This window comes from Podarcis gaigeae (assembly GCF_964106915.1).
Source record: "Podarcis gaigeae genome assembly, chromosome: 13".
NCBI classification, from domain to species: Eukaryota; Metazoa; Chordata; class Lepidosauria; order Squamata; family Lacertidae; genus Podarcis; species Podarcis gaigeae.
In genome coordinates this window covers 28,002,353-28,017,801 of record NC_139689.1, presented here as the reverse complement: position 1 = coordinate 28,017,801, position 15,449 = coordinate 28,002,353, and the positions used below count along the sequence as shown (strand labels likewise).

General features: G+C 44.9%; 2 protein-coding genes across 3 annotated transcripts; one reads left to right on the top strand and one right to left on the bottom strand.

Moving 5' to 3' along the window:
* Window positions 1-4,086: 4,086 nt before the first annotated feature.
* LOC310830570 (olfactory receptor 5V1-like) lies at window positions 4,087-5,022 on the top strand (the record flags this gene model as incomplete). Its single annotated transcript, XM_083710352.1, has 1 exon — window positions 4,087-5,022. One exon carries the CDS (start codon window positions 4,087-4,089, stop codon window positions 5,020-5,022), a length of 936 nt encoding a protein of 311 aa, XP_083566478.1.
* Window positions 5,023-6,938: 1,916 nt separating this feature from the next.
* LOC310829581 (uncharacterized protein) lies at window positions 6,939-12,623 on the bottom strand. 2 transcript variants are annotated; one of them, XM_083708236.1, is made up of 4 exons: window positions 11,488-12,613; window positions 9,948-11,252; window positions 8,920-9,728; window positions 6,939-7,711 (listed from the first exon to the last, which is right to left on the bottom strand). In XM_083708236.1, the coding sequence occupies exons 3-4, from the start codon at window positions 9,520-9,522 to the stop codon at window positions 7,001-7,003; spliced, it is 1,314 nt and encodes a 437-aa protein (XP_083564362.1). In that variant the 5' UTR covers window positions 9,523-9,728; window positions 9,948-11,252; window positions 11,488-12,613; the 3' UTR covers window positions 6,939-7,000. The 2 variants fall into 2 exon arrangements, with proteins under 2 accessions (XP_083564362.1, XP_083564363.1); XM_083708237.1 differs by lacking the exon at window positions 9,948-11,252 and having other exon boundaries at window positions 8,920-9,665; window positions 12,594-12,623.
* Window positions 12,624-15,449: the final 2,826 nt, after the last annotated feature.

Below are 15,449 nucleotides of genomic sequence, written 5' to 3'. Positions count from 1 at the left end.
TGTGCAACTTCCACAAGCAGAAGGTCCAGAATAGAGCTATGGGTGAGCCGGAGGACATGTCCCACCCAACTTGGCATGCAATGCCATTTCCTGATGTTGAAATGAAGATGGCATCCTTGGCTTATGTGTTGCCCCATGTAACCTAAAGATCTGTAACTGGGAAGCAAGATTTTGAAATCCTGGCATGAAATCAAAACATGCTTTGAAATGTGTGGAGCCATTTGTGCACAGTCATGTTTATTTGGTTTTCAATATCTTAAATAAAAATGTTGCATGTCTCTGCAAATGTGTCAGTCTCTCCTTTTCCCTCTGAGCTCTTTTTGCTATGTGAGCAGAGAGAACCAAAGTGTAAACTAGGCATAGGCAAACACGGCCCTCCAGATGTTTTTGACCTACAACTCCCATGATCCCTAACTAGCAGCATCAGCTGTCTGGGATGATGGGAACTGTAGTCCCAAAACATATGAAGGGCCGAGTTTGCCAATGCCTGGTGTAAACTCTTCCTAGGAGAAAAGTCTACCCTCCCAATAACCTTTTCCTTGGGAACTGGAAAGGGAAATATTACCATTTCCCTCTCTTCAGCACACATACACAGATAAAGGGAGAAAGACCTTTGAGTTGAACAAGGGAGTTCTCTGTGTTAAGAATATTTAAAAGGCCCAACAGACTATTATTCTAATGCTTCACTCACTTACTGCACAATTCTGTGTTTTTAAACTCTGCTGCAGGCTCTCTCTTGCTGGAGTGTGTGTTTAGCCCCGCACTTTAGATCTAGGGATCTAGGGATCCAGCCAATTCTCCCACATGGAAGGTTTATATCTATTTTTCTCCCCACAAAACGGGAGTCAGATTGTCTAATATGGCCTGCTCAAAGCAGCTTATGCCCAGGAGCTGATCAGATTTACATCTGTTTACAGGTGAAACTCAAAAAATTAGAATATTGTGGAAAAGTTCATTTATTTCAGTAATTCAACTTAAAAGGTGAAACTAATATATGAGATAGACTCATGACATGCAAAGCGAGATATGTCAAGCCTTTATTTGTTATAATTGTGATGTTTATGGCATACAGCTGATGAAAACCCCAAATAAACAATCTCAGAAAAATAGAATATTAATTATTAATATTGAGGCAGTAATTGATGCAAAAGGGGCCCAAACCAAGTACTGAGTACATGTGCATGCTTCTACTTCTCAGAGGTCCAATATTGCTCTATTTGCAGTCCTTGTTTTGCTGATTTCATTTAATATTACAAAATGGCAACAAGCCTCCTTTCAAAGGAAACCAAACTCAAGTAAGTGCTATTGCACATGGAGAAATGTAACAGTACAGTCTGTATCCTGTACAGTCTGTTTTATTGTGTTTTTAATATTTTGGGGGGAGCTGCCCAGAGTGGCTGGGGCAACCTGGTCAGATGGCCGGCATATTATTATTATTATTATTATTATTATTATTATTATTATTATTCACTGCAAGAGTAGGCTGGACTGGGCTGATCTTGAAGTCTTCTGGGTCCAATCAAGGAACATAATGCTCAAGGGGGACAGAACTTCTTATAGCAAGTAAACAATTCTCTAAGAGTACCAATTCCTTTGAGTTAATCAATCCCAAAGGCATTGAAATATGTTTGCTCCTCAGATCTGCAGCAAATACACTGGGATATTTTTTAAAATGCTTTGTGTATTCAAAGAACTAAGATATACATAGGCTTATTCATGGGGTGTGATTACAAGAAATGGGTGTTTACTGGAGATAATACAAAAGAGACCCTTCTGCACTGGTAAATATATTTATGGTCCTTAATGCAACTTATTTCCCGGCTCCCTGTCCATCTGTTGGTCCACCTAGCTATTCATCTCTTGTTCTCACTCTCTGGCTTTACATCTTCATTTTGTTGTCACTGCTTAGGATGGAGCTCAGTCTAACCACATCCCAAGGGCACCATGTTGGCTACCTCTGTAATGCAACATACTTTTGTGTTTTGAGGTGAGACTCTAGAATGTTCTGTGGGTTGTTAGGATGATCTAGGGCTGGGAGAAACTCTGTCCAGGAATCCTTGAGTGCTGCTGTCTGTGTGACAACAGTGAGCTCTCTGGCTCACTGGCCAGTCTCAGTAGAAGCCAGATTCATATGTTCCTATGTACCTGTCAGAGTAAATACTTTACTGACATGTGCCATTGACCTTAATCAACTTAAAGCAGCTTCAGGCAAGCCTGAGTCTATAAATGTGAAGGCAATTGAAGCCAGGCAAGTCAATGGGGCAAAGATCACACAGAACTGTTTTAACTAAATTGGTTTGCGGACTCAAAAACCATTGCAACCTTGAATTCAGAGTAGTTGAAAATCACACAGGAAGATTCATCTGGAACAGTGATTGCCAGCATCTCTCTTGCTGTCAATTGCCTTGCTTAACTGGTCTTCCAACAAATTTAGTTTAGCATTGTCTTCTCAGATTTTGCTATGATTGTAGCATCCATAAAAACCAAGCAGAGGAAATGGATGGGGGAAAGGCTGGGAAATTTTTTATATTCCTCTTTGATCCCTTAGGCAACTTTACTGTTGCCCACCAAGAACGACAGCCCGCTTCCAAAACTCTGACATGAGTCCACTGACTAAACAGGGCACTGTGGAATGTATTGACTTCACAGCTTGTTCCTCAGCTTTCCTCCCATCTCTATCTTGGAAAAAAGAAAAGAAAACCCATGAACGTTGCTAGTGCTCAAAATTCAAGTGCCTGCGATTGGGTGGGGAATGGAGCTCATTCCCATCCAGTTTGCAAGCATTTCCCCACCTGAAGCAGTGCTTACTCACTACAGGAAATGCTTTTATTTTTTAAATGGCTGTTGATAAGACTGGGCTATCCCAGTTCCTCTCAGAACAACCCTTTGAGGCAGCTTAGGCTGAGAAAGACTGCCTACGGTCACTGTTACTGAACTTCATGGTCAGACAAATATTTGAGCCAAGGTCCCAGGTGTCCAGTATGACACATCCTGCATCTACGAGAGTTGTGTTATGTTAATCTGCTTTCAGTTACATTATTACAGAAAGATCTGTATTTACAGGGGCAGAATCTACTTTATCATAGCATTCTACACCCGAAACAGTCAACATGGCTATCCAGATGTTTCTGGACTAGAACTCCCACCATTCCTGACCGCTGCCCAAGTTGGCTGAGGCAGATGGGTGTTGTAGTCTAGAAACATCAGGAAGGCTCCATGTTGGCTTTCCGAGCCCAGCAGTGTGGGATTCATGCAGCGTTGTCAATAGAGCAGAAGTATGAAGTGAAGCAGAGACTGCAAAGCTAACAGAGGAAGCAAAGGATGAGAAATCTCTGCTGTGATGCACATTGGTGAGGCAACAGGAGTTGAAGTGAGGTTTGGGAAGGAGAAGAGGAAGTCACTAACAAACCGATAGAGATGGCAGAGCAGCTTGCCTCAACTAGGCTTGCCCCACATCTACAGATGTCATGGGACTCCAACTCCCATCAGACCCAGCAAGCATGGCCGATGGTCATGGAAGATGAGAGCTGTAGTCCAGCAGCATCTTCAGGGCATCTAGTGGACAAAGGCTGGGCTTGAATCACAAGTTGGAAAGAAGAAAAAGAAAGAAAGAAAGAAAGAAAGAAAGAAAGAAAGAAAGAAAGAAAGAAAGAAAGAAAGAAAGAAAGAAACTGATGCTGAAGGTGCAAGGGAGAGACAGGGAGACAGAAATGAATAATCGGGTATCTTATAGATCAGGAAACAAATAGGGAAGAAAGGACAGATTACATAGAAACAGAATTGTAGAGTTAGAAGGAACCATGTGGGTCATCTAGTCCAACTGCAATACAGGATTATTATTTTTTGCCCAAGGTGGGGCTCAAACCTAAGACCCAGAGATTAAGAGTCTCATGCTCTACCCCTTGAGCTATCCCAGCTCTTACTGTAACTCATGGTGTGCTTGGGAGATCACAGATGAAATAAATACAGCCATGTGAATGGGGCTTTGTGTGTGCTGGGAATAAGCATGATTTTCAGTTATGGGTGTGGTCCCTCCGTTTGGTCTCCTAAATCTCTCCCACATTTCAGGTACAGGAGGTGAGGCAGATGGGAAACCAAACCGCGACAACATCATTTGTGTTCCTGGGCTTCTCCAGCTTCCCGGAGCCCCAAGCCCTGTTCTTCCTCCTGTTTCTGACCATGTATATTACCACCTTGTTGGGCAATGCTCTTATCCTGGTGACCGCAGGGCTAGATTCTGGCCTCCGTACACCCATGTACTATTTCATCCAGCACCTGTCGTTCCTGGACATTTGCTATTCCTCCGTCACTCTGCCCCACATGCTCAAGAATCTGTTGACGGAGACAAAGACCATCTCCATCCTGGGCTGCCTGGCTCAGCTTTACTTCTTGGTGACTTTTGTAGGGGTTGAGTGCCTCCTCCTGGCCGTGATGGCGTATGACCGATACGCCGCCATCTGCCACCCACTTACGTACACCATCTTCATGAACAGGAAGCTGTGTACCCGGCTGGTGGCAGCCTCCTGGGCCTGCGGCTTCCTCAATTCAGTCCTGCACACGGCCATGACCGCTCTCCTGCCCTTCTGTGCCTCTCACAACCTGGACCATTTGTTCTGTGACGTCCCCCAGCTACTCAAGCTGTCTTGCGCAGACACATTCCCCAACCAAATCACCTTGCTGGCAGTCACCCTGCTGCTCGGCGTCAGTCCTTTCCTTTGCATCATGGTTTCCTACGTCCGCATCGTGGCGGCCATCTTGAGAATCCGTACTAACCGAGGCCGCCGCAAGGCGTTCTCCACCTGCACTTCGCACCTCACGGTGGTCACCTTATTCTATGTTACCTGCATGTTCAATTATAATAGGCCCAGTGCCAGTCGTTCTGTATATTTTGACACCTTGGCAACTGTGCTCTACAATGTTGTGACGCCAATGCTGAACCCTATCATATATTGCCTGAGGAACAAAGAAGTGAAGAACGCCATGAGGCGTTTGCTGCACCCCAAGACGCCGTCCTCTTTTTAGCACCAGCTATTAGCCAAAATTCCTGATTTTGGCGACAACTATACAGTATACGCTTGCTGTCAACACACACACAGGGGCTCCAACTTTGGAACAAGCAACTAGGTGGGCCACTGGCATGATCCAGCAAGCATATTCTTGTGTGGTTATGGTTCAGGGGACTCCTGTCTACCAGCCTTCAGGTTCAGTCGTCTCTTCCATCATCAACATTACCTACCCTCCAACATTTCTCCAAGAAAAATAGGAGAACGTTGATGAAAATAGGAACGTCTTATCAGGGTCCGTTGGGAACTCAGCCTTCCTTCCAAGCTGAGGACTCTGTGGTCTCCGACTTGCTGTCTTTGTCACTGCTGGACTCCAGGACTCCATGATGCCATATGCCAATGTGTGTATTATAATAATAATTTTATTATCTGTACCCCGCCCATCTGACTGGGTTGCCCGAGCCAATTTGGGTGCCTTCCAACACATATAAAAACATAATAAAACATTACACATTAAAAGGCTTCCTTATATAGGGCTGGGAATCAGTGCTTGGTTTAGGATAAGGGTGGAATGTCATCCTAATTCTCTTCAGGAAGAGGTTTCTTTTCAGGTGGATGTAACACTTCAGAGCTAATCTTGCCACACACACACACACCAAAGTCATCTCACTTCCTCCCAAACCACCCTTTTGTTCTTTTACATTGAACACTGTCCTTAGTGACAAGTCAGTTGTGAATAGAGCCCAACAAAAAGACTTCAGTAGTGTGTGGTTGGAGGACATTGGTGGAATATTAATTTGCCTTGTTAACTGGCTGCATGCAAGATGGGGCTTACATGTTACCTGTAGTTACTGAACCCTGGCAGCATCCCTGGGTGGCTTCAATGACCAGGCACCTTTTTTGCAGTACCTTCTTGGTTATAGCTCCCTAGTAATGGAACTTCCTCCAAGGAGGCAGCGGTTTCCACATACAGTAGTACCTTGGTTTACAAACTTAATCTGTTCCGGAAGTCATTCTTAAACCAAGGTGTGCTTTCCCATAGCAGTGGGAGACTCAATTTACAAATGGAACACAATCAACATGTTCTGCTTCCAAGGCAAAGTTCACAAACCAAAACACCTACTTCCGGGTTTGCAGCGTTCTTAATCCAAGTTGTTCATAAACTAAGCTGGTCTTAAACCAAGGTACCACTGTAATTAGGTTTTGGGTTGTCACATACCCAACCTTGGAAGTCAAGAACCTGCCTTTTCCCCCTCAAGTCTTTAGATTGCTTGATTAAACGGAAAACAAACACATGGCTAGCCAGTGTGTTGTACTTGGACCAGAGAAACCTGAGTTCCAATCCCCCCACTACCATTACGCTCACAGAGCTATCCTGAGTGAGTCATTCCATGGACCATTAACACCTAAAGAGGGCTACATTCTGAGGAATCATTCGCCTTTAAAAACTGTGATTTGGAGTGGGGAATTAAAGCAACTCCTCTCCTTCCTCCAGCTAGTTGTGATTCAGTCACCATGGTGGTAAGGGGTCAGAGGAGATGGCTTACTCAGAGCCCTTCCCTAGAGCAGGAGGAAGGGGCAGTGTGTTTCATTGCCTTCCTTACCTGGTCTGTTATTTTTTCACAGGGAAGCTGTTGTTTGTTTGTACATCTGGGGGCAGATGTCTTGCTCTTGTGGGAAGGTAGTATTACGAGTTTTAGGGTGGGGGGGAAGCAGGCTGTATGTGCACTTAACATTCGTCTTTATGGCAGCAACATGTTAGTTCAACTTGTGCAAATGGTATGAACTGCAATGATTTTTTTAAAACAGAAAAATAATGCAAAATACAGGGAAAATATGGAATTTTAGGAATGAAGGGAAGGGGATCTGGCTTCATTAACCTGAGCTTTACTCAACGAGTGTAGATGGCGTACACACAAATGAAACACGTCAGCGTAACCAAGGCAATTATATTTACAAAACAAATGCCAAACACACCGAAATGCAAAGTCCAGATCTCAGCATTCAGTATTTCCTGCCAGGTAACGTGAGATCGCATTGCGCACCTCCTCGCCTCCCGACTCACTGCTGGTTTCGTAGGAATGGCAGTCCTCGTTATATGCTGCCAACAGTACGTGCTCGGAGATGTCCACACCTTCGGGAACGGCGTGCCCCTTGGTCTCACAAATATTGTGCAGCACGACACATGCGGTGACCACCGCCAAAACGTTCTCCTCTGCCACTGGCAGCCTCGCAGTGAGGCAACGCCACCTTGCCTTGAGCCTGCCAAAGGCCTGCTGGACCACGCTGTGGCAGTGGTTGAAAGTCCTATTGTAGATGGTCTTCCTCTGGTCCAAGGGGCCTCCGTAGGGCTTCAGGAGCCACTTCCGCATAGGGTAGGTGCTATGGGCGAGTATTAGAGGTGGGATCTCCACACCCTGAATGTTGATAGTCGGGTTCCCCGGGACAAAGGTGCCCTCGTCCATAGCCTGGCACAGCGCAGATTTGCGGAAGATCTGCACGTCGTCGTGTTTCTTCCCGCTCCATCCCACTTCAATGTTAGTAAAACGGCCGGTGTGGTCGGTTGTCCCTTGAAGCAGAATGGAACAGAAGTTCTTTGGCTTGTTGCACTCATCTCCCGGACCCGTAGCGGCTATTATGGACAGATGTGTCAAGTCCATTGCGCCAACGCAGTGAGGGAATCCCATCTTCCTGAAACCATCCATGATCTGTAAGCAGCAACAAAGAAGTAGTAAATTTAAAAATGGTTGTTTTGTGGTTGTGCCAACAATTTCACCCCAAAAATATCCACACAGCACACCCACCATGTCCAAAAAAAGTCACAGTAATATGGCATAGTAGCAAGCTGTGTAAGTATTTTTTTACTAATTTTGCATTGCAAGTGCAAAACAGAAAAACACTGTTCAGGAAACAGGTACATTCCATATAAACTACAATGCAAATATATGCGAGTTTCTGTCCCATGTTCCCAAATTATTCCATTCCACTGCAGCAATCCATGCAGTTTCAAACAATTCAGTCATTTTGTATGGGAAATCTCTTCCACATAATATAAAGCATGGCAGGTCACTAATAGGATTTCAGCAAGTGGTATTCTGACACTGCGCAACTGTTATGTTTTCATGCTTATATTAGTTTTATTAATCTACATTGAAGTTTTATCTGTATAACTATATTATCTGTAAGCTGCCTTGAGTCCCAGTCTGAGGAAAAACTGGGGTGGTGGTGATGATGATGATGATGATAGTAAGCTGCCTAGGGAAGATTTTATATCTGGGCAGGTGGGATGAAAATGTCAAAGAAAGCAACATTTTGCTATACTGACTACTACATAAGTGCCCACAGATACAATGGCAATTGCCCCATATAGTTATAGGTAAAAAGTTAGACAGATGACAAGAATAATATCAATTAGCATATGTTCTTACACTGTCAATGTTATTCTTGCCATCTGTTCAACTTTTTACCTATAACTATAAACATACGTTTAAAGAAGATTGGAAAACGTTTATTGAGTATATGGAAAATAATAGTGTATAGCTGAAAACGCTGGCAGAGTTAAGATAAATTCAACAGTAAGTTTTGATGGATGAAGTAGATAAGTTTTGATGGATGCAGTAATGGAATACCGATTGGTACAGTTTTTGTTAAAGTATGCATGGATTTAAGATATGTAAAATGAAGCATGGAAAGAGAAAAAGGGAAGTCTTTGATATCTTAAGAATGTAAAATGAGTATTTGAAATTGTAAAACAGAAAAATTATCTATCTATCTATCGCTATTTTTCCTTTGCAATGTGCAACTCAACACACTCACACACCCTCCAGACAATGCAGCAGTGTGGCACAGCGGTGTTAGTTTGAAGCTGTGCAACTGTAGCAACATTTTTAAGAACACGTTTTAAAAAAAACTTCACCTTCCAGTAGTCACCCAAATAGATTGTCTTCTGGACGAGCAGGTGCTTGATGGCAAAGCACACCTCCAGAACGATCTCTCCCACCGTCGACCTCCCAACTCCAAACTGTGCGGCAACTTCGCGGTAGCACTTCAGATTAGAGAGCCACCACACGGCGATAGCGACCCGCTTCTCGACGGGGATGGCTTCCCGCATGATAGTTCTCTGCCTCTGGAGCTGGGGTCGGAGGACGTCCGCAATTTCGAAGAGGGTCCCTCGGCTCATCTGGAAGCTCTCAATCCACGTTTCGTCGTCCCGGGTCCCCAGCATGGAACGCTCCCACCAATGCTGCTTGGTGGGGCAGACCCACCAGCGCCGCAATTTCGGCCCGCTTTCCAACAAGGTGACGATAGGAACCATATGTCTGCAGCTCTTCCTCCTCTGAATGATACGCCGAGTCCTCAAGATGTGGTTCTGAATCGCCCGCCCTATCAGCACTCTCCTCCTCTGCCGCCTTCTGATACTCATAAGATAGGCGTTGCATCGGCTGATGGCTGAGTGGAGCACAGCAACCAACACCTCAAGGTGTAACTTCAGCAGCTGGAGCAACACATGAGGTTCCATGCTGCGGAAGGAGTGGAATGGTATCGGATGTCACAGGAGCAACGTTGAACGAAGGAGGTTTTTGAGCAGAGGTTGGGTGACCTTCTGTCATGGATGCTTCAGTTGAGATTCCTGCATTGCAGTGGGTTAGAACAGGGTTGGATCTACACAAAGGGAAAAAACCCCCAGCTATAAATAAGTCAGAAATTAAATCATTACAGTGGTACCTCTGGTTAAGAACTTAATACGTTCTAGAGGTCTGTTCTTAACCTGAAACTGTTCTTAACCTGAGGTACCACTTTAGCTAATGGGGCCTCCCACTGCCACCGCAGCGCGATTTCTGTTCTCATCCTGAAGCAAAGTTCTTAACCCAAGGTACTATTTCTGGGTTAGTGGAATCTGTAACCTGAAGCGTATGTAACCTGAGGTACCACTGTATAACAAACAAACAAAAAAACCCGTGATGGAAAATCATGAAGATTTTTTTTGCTCTCCAGCACCATCTATAGTGTTGCATGTTTATAATGCATTCATAGCACAGTTTTTTTTACTAATATAGCTGAGTCCTAGATGACACAACTCTACAATTCTGTGAGTCTAAAAATTTTACAGCAGAAAACAAACAAATTATGTGGGCAACGCTATATCAAGATGAAACTTCTCATCCTACTGTGCCCACTGGTGTGGACAGCATATGGTAAAATGTTAGCAAAAACACAATACAAAGGAGCATATTGGTCTGTCTTAATGCTAAGCCACAGTTTGTTTCACAAACCACAAGTTGTCTCATAGATGATCAAACATACCAGTTTGCTTCTCCACAGTTTAGTTTATTTTCCAGCTACTCTTGCCCCATCCCTTTGCTTCCTTAAAAAAAAAAGTTATTCCTTGTTTACGTTTTTGAATTACAACAAAAGCAAAAACAAAACAAGCATCAAGACATAATTAAAACAAGCCAAGATTTATAGGTCAACAAGCTGTGGCTTCAGATGGTGGTTTGATGGCAATAAAGAAACCATAGTTAAGCCATAGGACATGGTTCACATTTAATGCCACACCATCATGTAATAAACCACAGTTCCACAAATCAAGGTTTAGTGTTGTGTGTGAACCAGACTGATGCCTTCTACACACTGATGACAAGGAGAATGAGGCCTTGTGTAGCACTGTCTCCTCCAGATGTTGTTGGATTCCCATCACCCCTGACCACTGGGCGTGCTGGCTGGGAGTGATGAGAACCGTAGCCTAGCAACATCAAGTTAGCTGCATTTGTGGAAGGGGTTTACAGTCTAACGGTTCCTGCGGACAATTGATTTCTTGAGCATCCCTCCTGATTTGCTTTACCCTGCGGCTAACTATTTACCGTGCTTTCCTTTGCATTTACTTATGGAGCACTTACACAATAAAGAGCATTCATCCCGATTTACTCCTAGTGTGTTTACACGCCTTCCCATTCATCATTTGCTCATCCCACACTTCTCAGTGCATTACACTGTCAGTTCCCTAACCGCAGATCCATTTTTATTCATTTTTAAGCGGGGTTTTTTTGCACCAGGATGACAGCGTACCTAAATTTATGCAGGAATCCGTCCCGCGACACACAGAGAGTCTGGAGGTACCTAAATACAGGCACGGGCAAACAACAGGAAATGGGAGTAAGTGAGCTGGTTTATAAGAAGCAGGAAGAGGAAGGTCATGTGATTATTTCCGCTATGCCTACTTTATGGCTCAGTCACAACATACAGTGCTACCTCAGGTTAGGTACTTAATTCGTTCCGCAGGTCCGTTCTTAACCTGAAACTGTTCTTAACCTAAAGCACCACTTTAGCTAATGGGGCCTCCAGCTGCCGACGGAGCACGATTTCGGTTCTCATCCTGAAGCAAAGTTCTTAACCCGAGACACTATTTCTGGGTTAGCGGAGTCTGTAACCTGAAGCGTATGTAACCTGAAGCGTATGTAACCCGAGGTACCACTGTATAGGGAACAGGGGATAGAACAATGATTTCAGAAGGAACAGGAAGCGGGAAGCTTCCCCTTCCTATTTCTCCAGGAGTGTGTCAAGGCAGGCGGTGGGTAGGCTACAATCTCCCTCAGCGCTGTTTAAAGAGCTGCCAGGGGGAAGGTGAGGAATTGATCCTGTCCCCAGAGGGGGAGTCCTCAGCCCCTGCTGTCTTGTGATCAAGAAGCAATACCAAGTTCCAGTACTGGGTTTGTGTGCATGGGCGTAGTCGGGGGTGGGTGGGGGTCAGCTGCTCCCCCCTAAATCAAGTAAATAAATAAGATTGCATCGGAAATAGCTTGGTTCCGCCCCCCGCCCAACATAAACCCTGCCCACCGTCCCTAAATAAATCCTGGCTACGCCCATTTTTTTTATTTGTGTATGTGTGTTTGTATGGGGAAATAAGAAAAATACAAAAACACAGGATTTTGGCTCTTTGGACCAGCGCTACCCCGGCGGACCAGGCGCCCTTTTCTGCTGCTGCGCGGCAACTTTCTTCCCAGTTCAGTGGCGACCGCGGCTTGACCTTCCCGCTCTCCTCCATCCTAATAATTTGGAAGGCAGGCGGGAGAAAGAGAGATCGAGATCAGACCCCCCCCCTCCCCACACTCACTGTTAGGCTTGGAGGGAGGGAGGCAGCTGCCTGACCCCCCACGCTCCCCCCCTCCAAATCTGCACTGCTCTTCCGCCTGCGTCTGCCATCGCTGATCCAACCAGGGAGCATTTGTTTGCACACACAAACGCTTGCAAAAGTTATTTCTTTTTTAATGCATTGGGTAAGGATCGCTTCAAGGATCCGACACGCCCCCTCTCCCCGCTTCTCTCATCCCCCAATATCGGGATACATTTCTCTTTTGGAGAACAGGCGCCCCTTTACCCCGCCCCAGCTCGAAAAACGGGATGGCGACAACCCAAAAAACAACCCCAGACAGACGCATCACAGCGGATCCCGCTCAACGACCCAGAGTGCCGCGGCGAAGGGCGGGTCTTCCGGAGGACCTTTGAAATTTGGGCTCTTCCCTAACTAAGGCTCGCCTTCGCCTAATCCCGCCGAAGGATTCGCGGGTTCCAGGAGATCCCCTCTTTCCTTACCTGCGTTCCGAGGGAAGTGCGCAAGCGCGATCCCTCCTCCTTCTCCCGAAAGGCGCCGCTTTGCGATCTGCGTGCTTTACTCAATGAGGGCGTGGGGTGGGGATTCCTCCCCATGCTCCCTTGCTTAGGGTCGCTGCCGGGGTTCCTTTTACTTTTTCGGTCACCCTCGTACCCTAATTGGATTGTGATCTTCTGAACCGCTTGCCGAACTAATCTCATCAAGAGATGTAAACATGATCTAGGCCAGCGATTTGTTATTTTTTACTTTTGCAATGCAGATTCCTGGCTCTTCTGAACCAAGCCTTCTTCAAATGGGGAAGCAAAGTGAAAACCCACAGAAGGTCTTTAGCAGGGACAGGGCACCCTGGTACACCTAGGCCAGGGGTCTGCAACCTTTAAGACAAAAAGAGCCACTTGGACCCATTTCCGAAGAAGAAAAAAAACTGGGAGCCGCAAAACCATTGCGACATTTAAAACAAATATATCTCCAGAGCCGCGATCTGACAGCGGGTGGGAAGGTGACGTCGGGACAGTGCGTGACTAACGCACGCACTGCCCCCATGCGACATCACAGCCAGTACAGCGCCCGTCACAGTGGGGAGTGTCAGGGTGCACAATGCGCCTCCTCCCCTCGCTAGTATCCGCCCCGGAGCCGCGGCAAAGGTGTAAAAGAGCCACATGCGGCTCTGGAGCCGCGGGTTGCAGACCCCTGACCTAGGCGGGTAGCCTACTGGTGTTTTCTTCACCTTGCTTCGCTATTTACCTGTCTGTTAGGTTGCTGCAGGTGAGCAGAAAACAACAGAAATATTTAGGAAAGTTAACTTTCAGTTTATTTCCCCCCATTTTTATTTTAATCGAGATTCCACACAAGTATGTACAAATAGACAGGTTATGGAGCATCAAACAGCATTTCAGACAAGTTTTCTGTGGAATGTAATAAGATACCAAATCACTAAAACCCTGTTTTTATTACAGTGACTAACGAAGAAGAGATATTAAATTAGAAATATAAAATGTTTTTAATGATTGGCTTATATTTTATTTATTATTACAAATAATGTATTTGTTTTGTTAGTTGCTATGATAAATACAGCACTGAGAATCTCTGAAAATCATTTTAAAAGCACACACACGCAGACACAAAGAACAACACCTACCCTGCCATGACAGCCAGTTAGTGGCCAAAGAACAAGCTTCCTCAAACTCGGCCCTCCGGATGTTTTGAGACTACAATTCCCATCATCCCTGACCACTGGTCCTGCTAGCTAGGGATCATGGGAGTTGTATGCCAAAAACATCTGGAGGGCCGGGTTTGAGGAAGCCTGGCGAGGAAAAAGGCCTGTTGGAAGAAAAAAAAAGTGTGTCTACTAGTGACAGGAAAGCTGACTAGGGCCAGTCTAGTCTCCCTTGGAAGGTAGTTCCACAATCTAGGAACAGCCACCAAGAAGGCCCTCTCCTATCTTCACCAAAAGTAGCTGTGAGTGAGATGGGACTGAGAGAAAGACTTCCTTGGAATATCTTAAAGCCAAGCAGAATCATATAGAGAGAGATGGTCATTCAGAGAGCCTGAACTCAAGCTGTATAGCTTTGTAGGTCATAACCAAAGCTTTGAATGGTGCCAATGGGGTTTTTGAAACTAGGCGTTTCTGTTCTCCTTTATGGTACTCAATTGAGCATCAAGTCCTAGCAGGAAACAGGACTGGTTGAAGGCATGGCAATGTGGGATGAGTTCAAGGCAGCTGCATTGGCTGTATGATAAGGACTAGTTGGCCATATGGGGGGGGGGGGACAGTTTCCTCTTCCCGCTCAGAAGCTCCAAAAAAGGGTCCCTGATTATCAACATCAGGATATATTTTTGGATTACAGCAATGCTAGGTGAAAAGGCCAGGGAAGTGTGGAGTCTTTTCTATGGGTATTCAAGAGAACCAGTCTAGTTATGGAATATTCATCCACAGTGCTTAGTAAGGAGAAATCCTAAGATCTGAAAATTATGAAAATTACGTAGTGTGCACCATACAGGTGCATCATTGCGTTGCTTTTCTCTGAACTCTTCAGCGCATTTACTCACAAATAAACTCTGTGGGAATTACTTCTCCCTGATGAGTGTGTTGTGTGAATTGCAGTCCAGAGGCTCCTGGGGTCTGTGAAAAAGAGTCAGCCTAACGTTTGGTGCCTCCAGAGTTTTTGGATCCAATTTCTTGCAATCAAAAATCCTGGATTTTAGGAGATATTTATATTTATACTCAGTAGGGTAGGTTGATTTCCTGGGGACACAGTTATGTTCTGAAGAACTATAGTCTTAGTAATAATAAACAAGGGATGGCCACAGAGGTCTTGGAAATGAATTATATTTTCCCATTGTGGATGATGGGATTGGTGCACCTAAAGGATTGTCTCACTTCTCTACACGCCGAACCAAAATCACTGCATTCTGCGGGAGAGGTTATCCTGCAGCACTGTCTGATCTTTCTGCACAATATCAGAATTGAGCCTTTGCCATTGGAGCATCTACTCCTTGAAACATTAAACATTAAACACCAGAGAGGCAGCATCACTGTTGTTTTCTCGGCACCTGCCAAAGATGTTCTTCTTTCAACAAGTCTTCTAAATTAAGGTGTTTGTCAATGTTGGTATCTGTATTGGATATAATTGGTATGTTATGTATGTCCTGTTGCTGTTTTAAATTTTCAACTTACCTAATTATCTATCTATATATCCACACACACCATATTTTATATTTACATTATTTTGTGTATGTTTTTATTACATTGTAAATCACTTTGGGATGCCTCATGGGATGCAATTCATGGGTGAGACGTTATTATTATTATTATTATTATTATTATTATTATTATT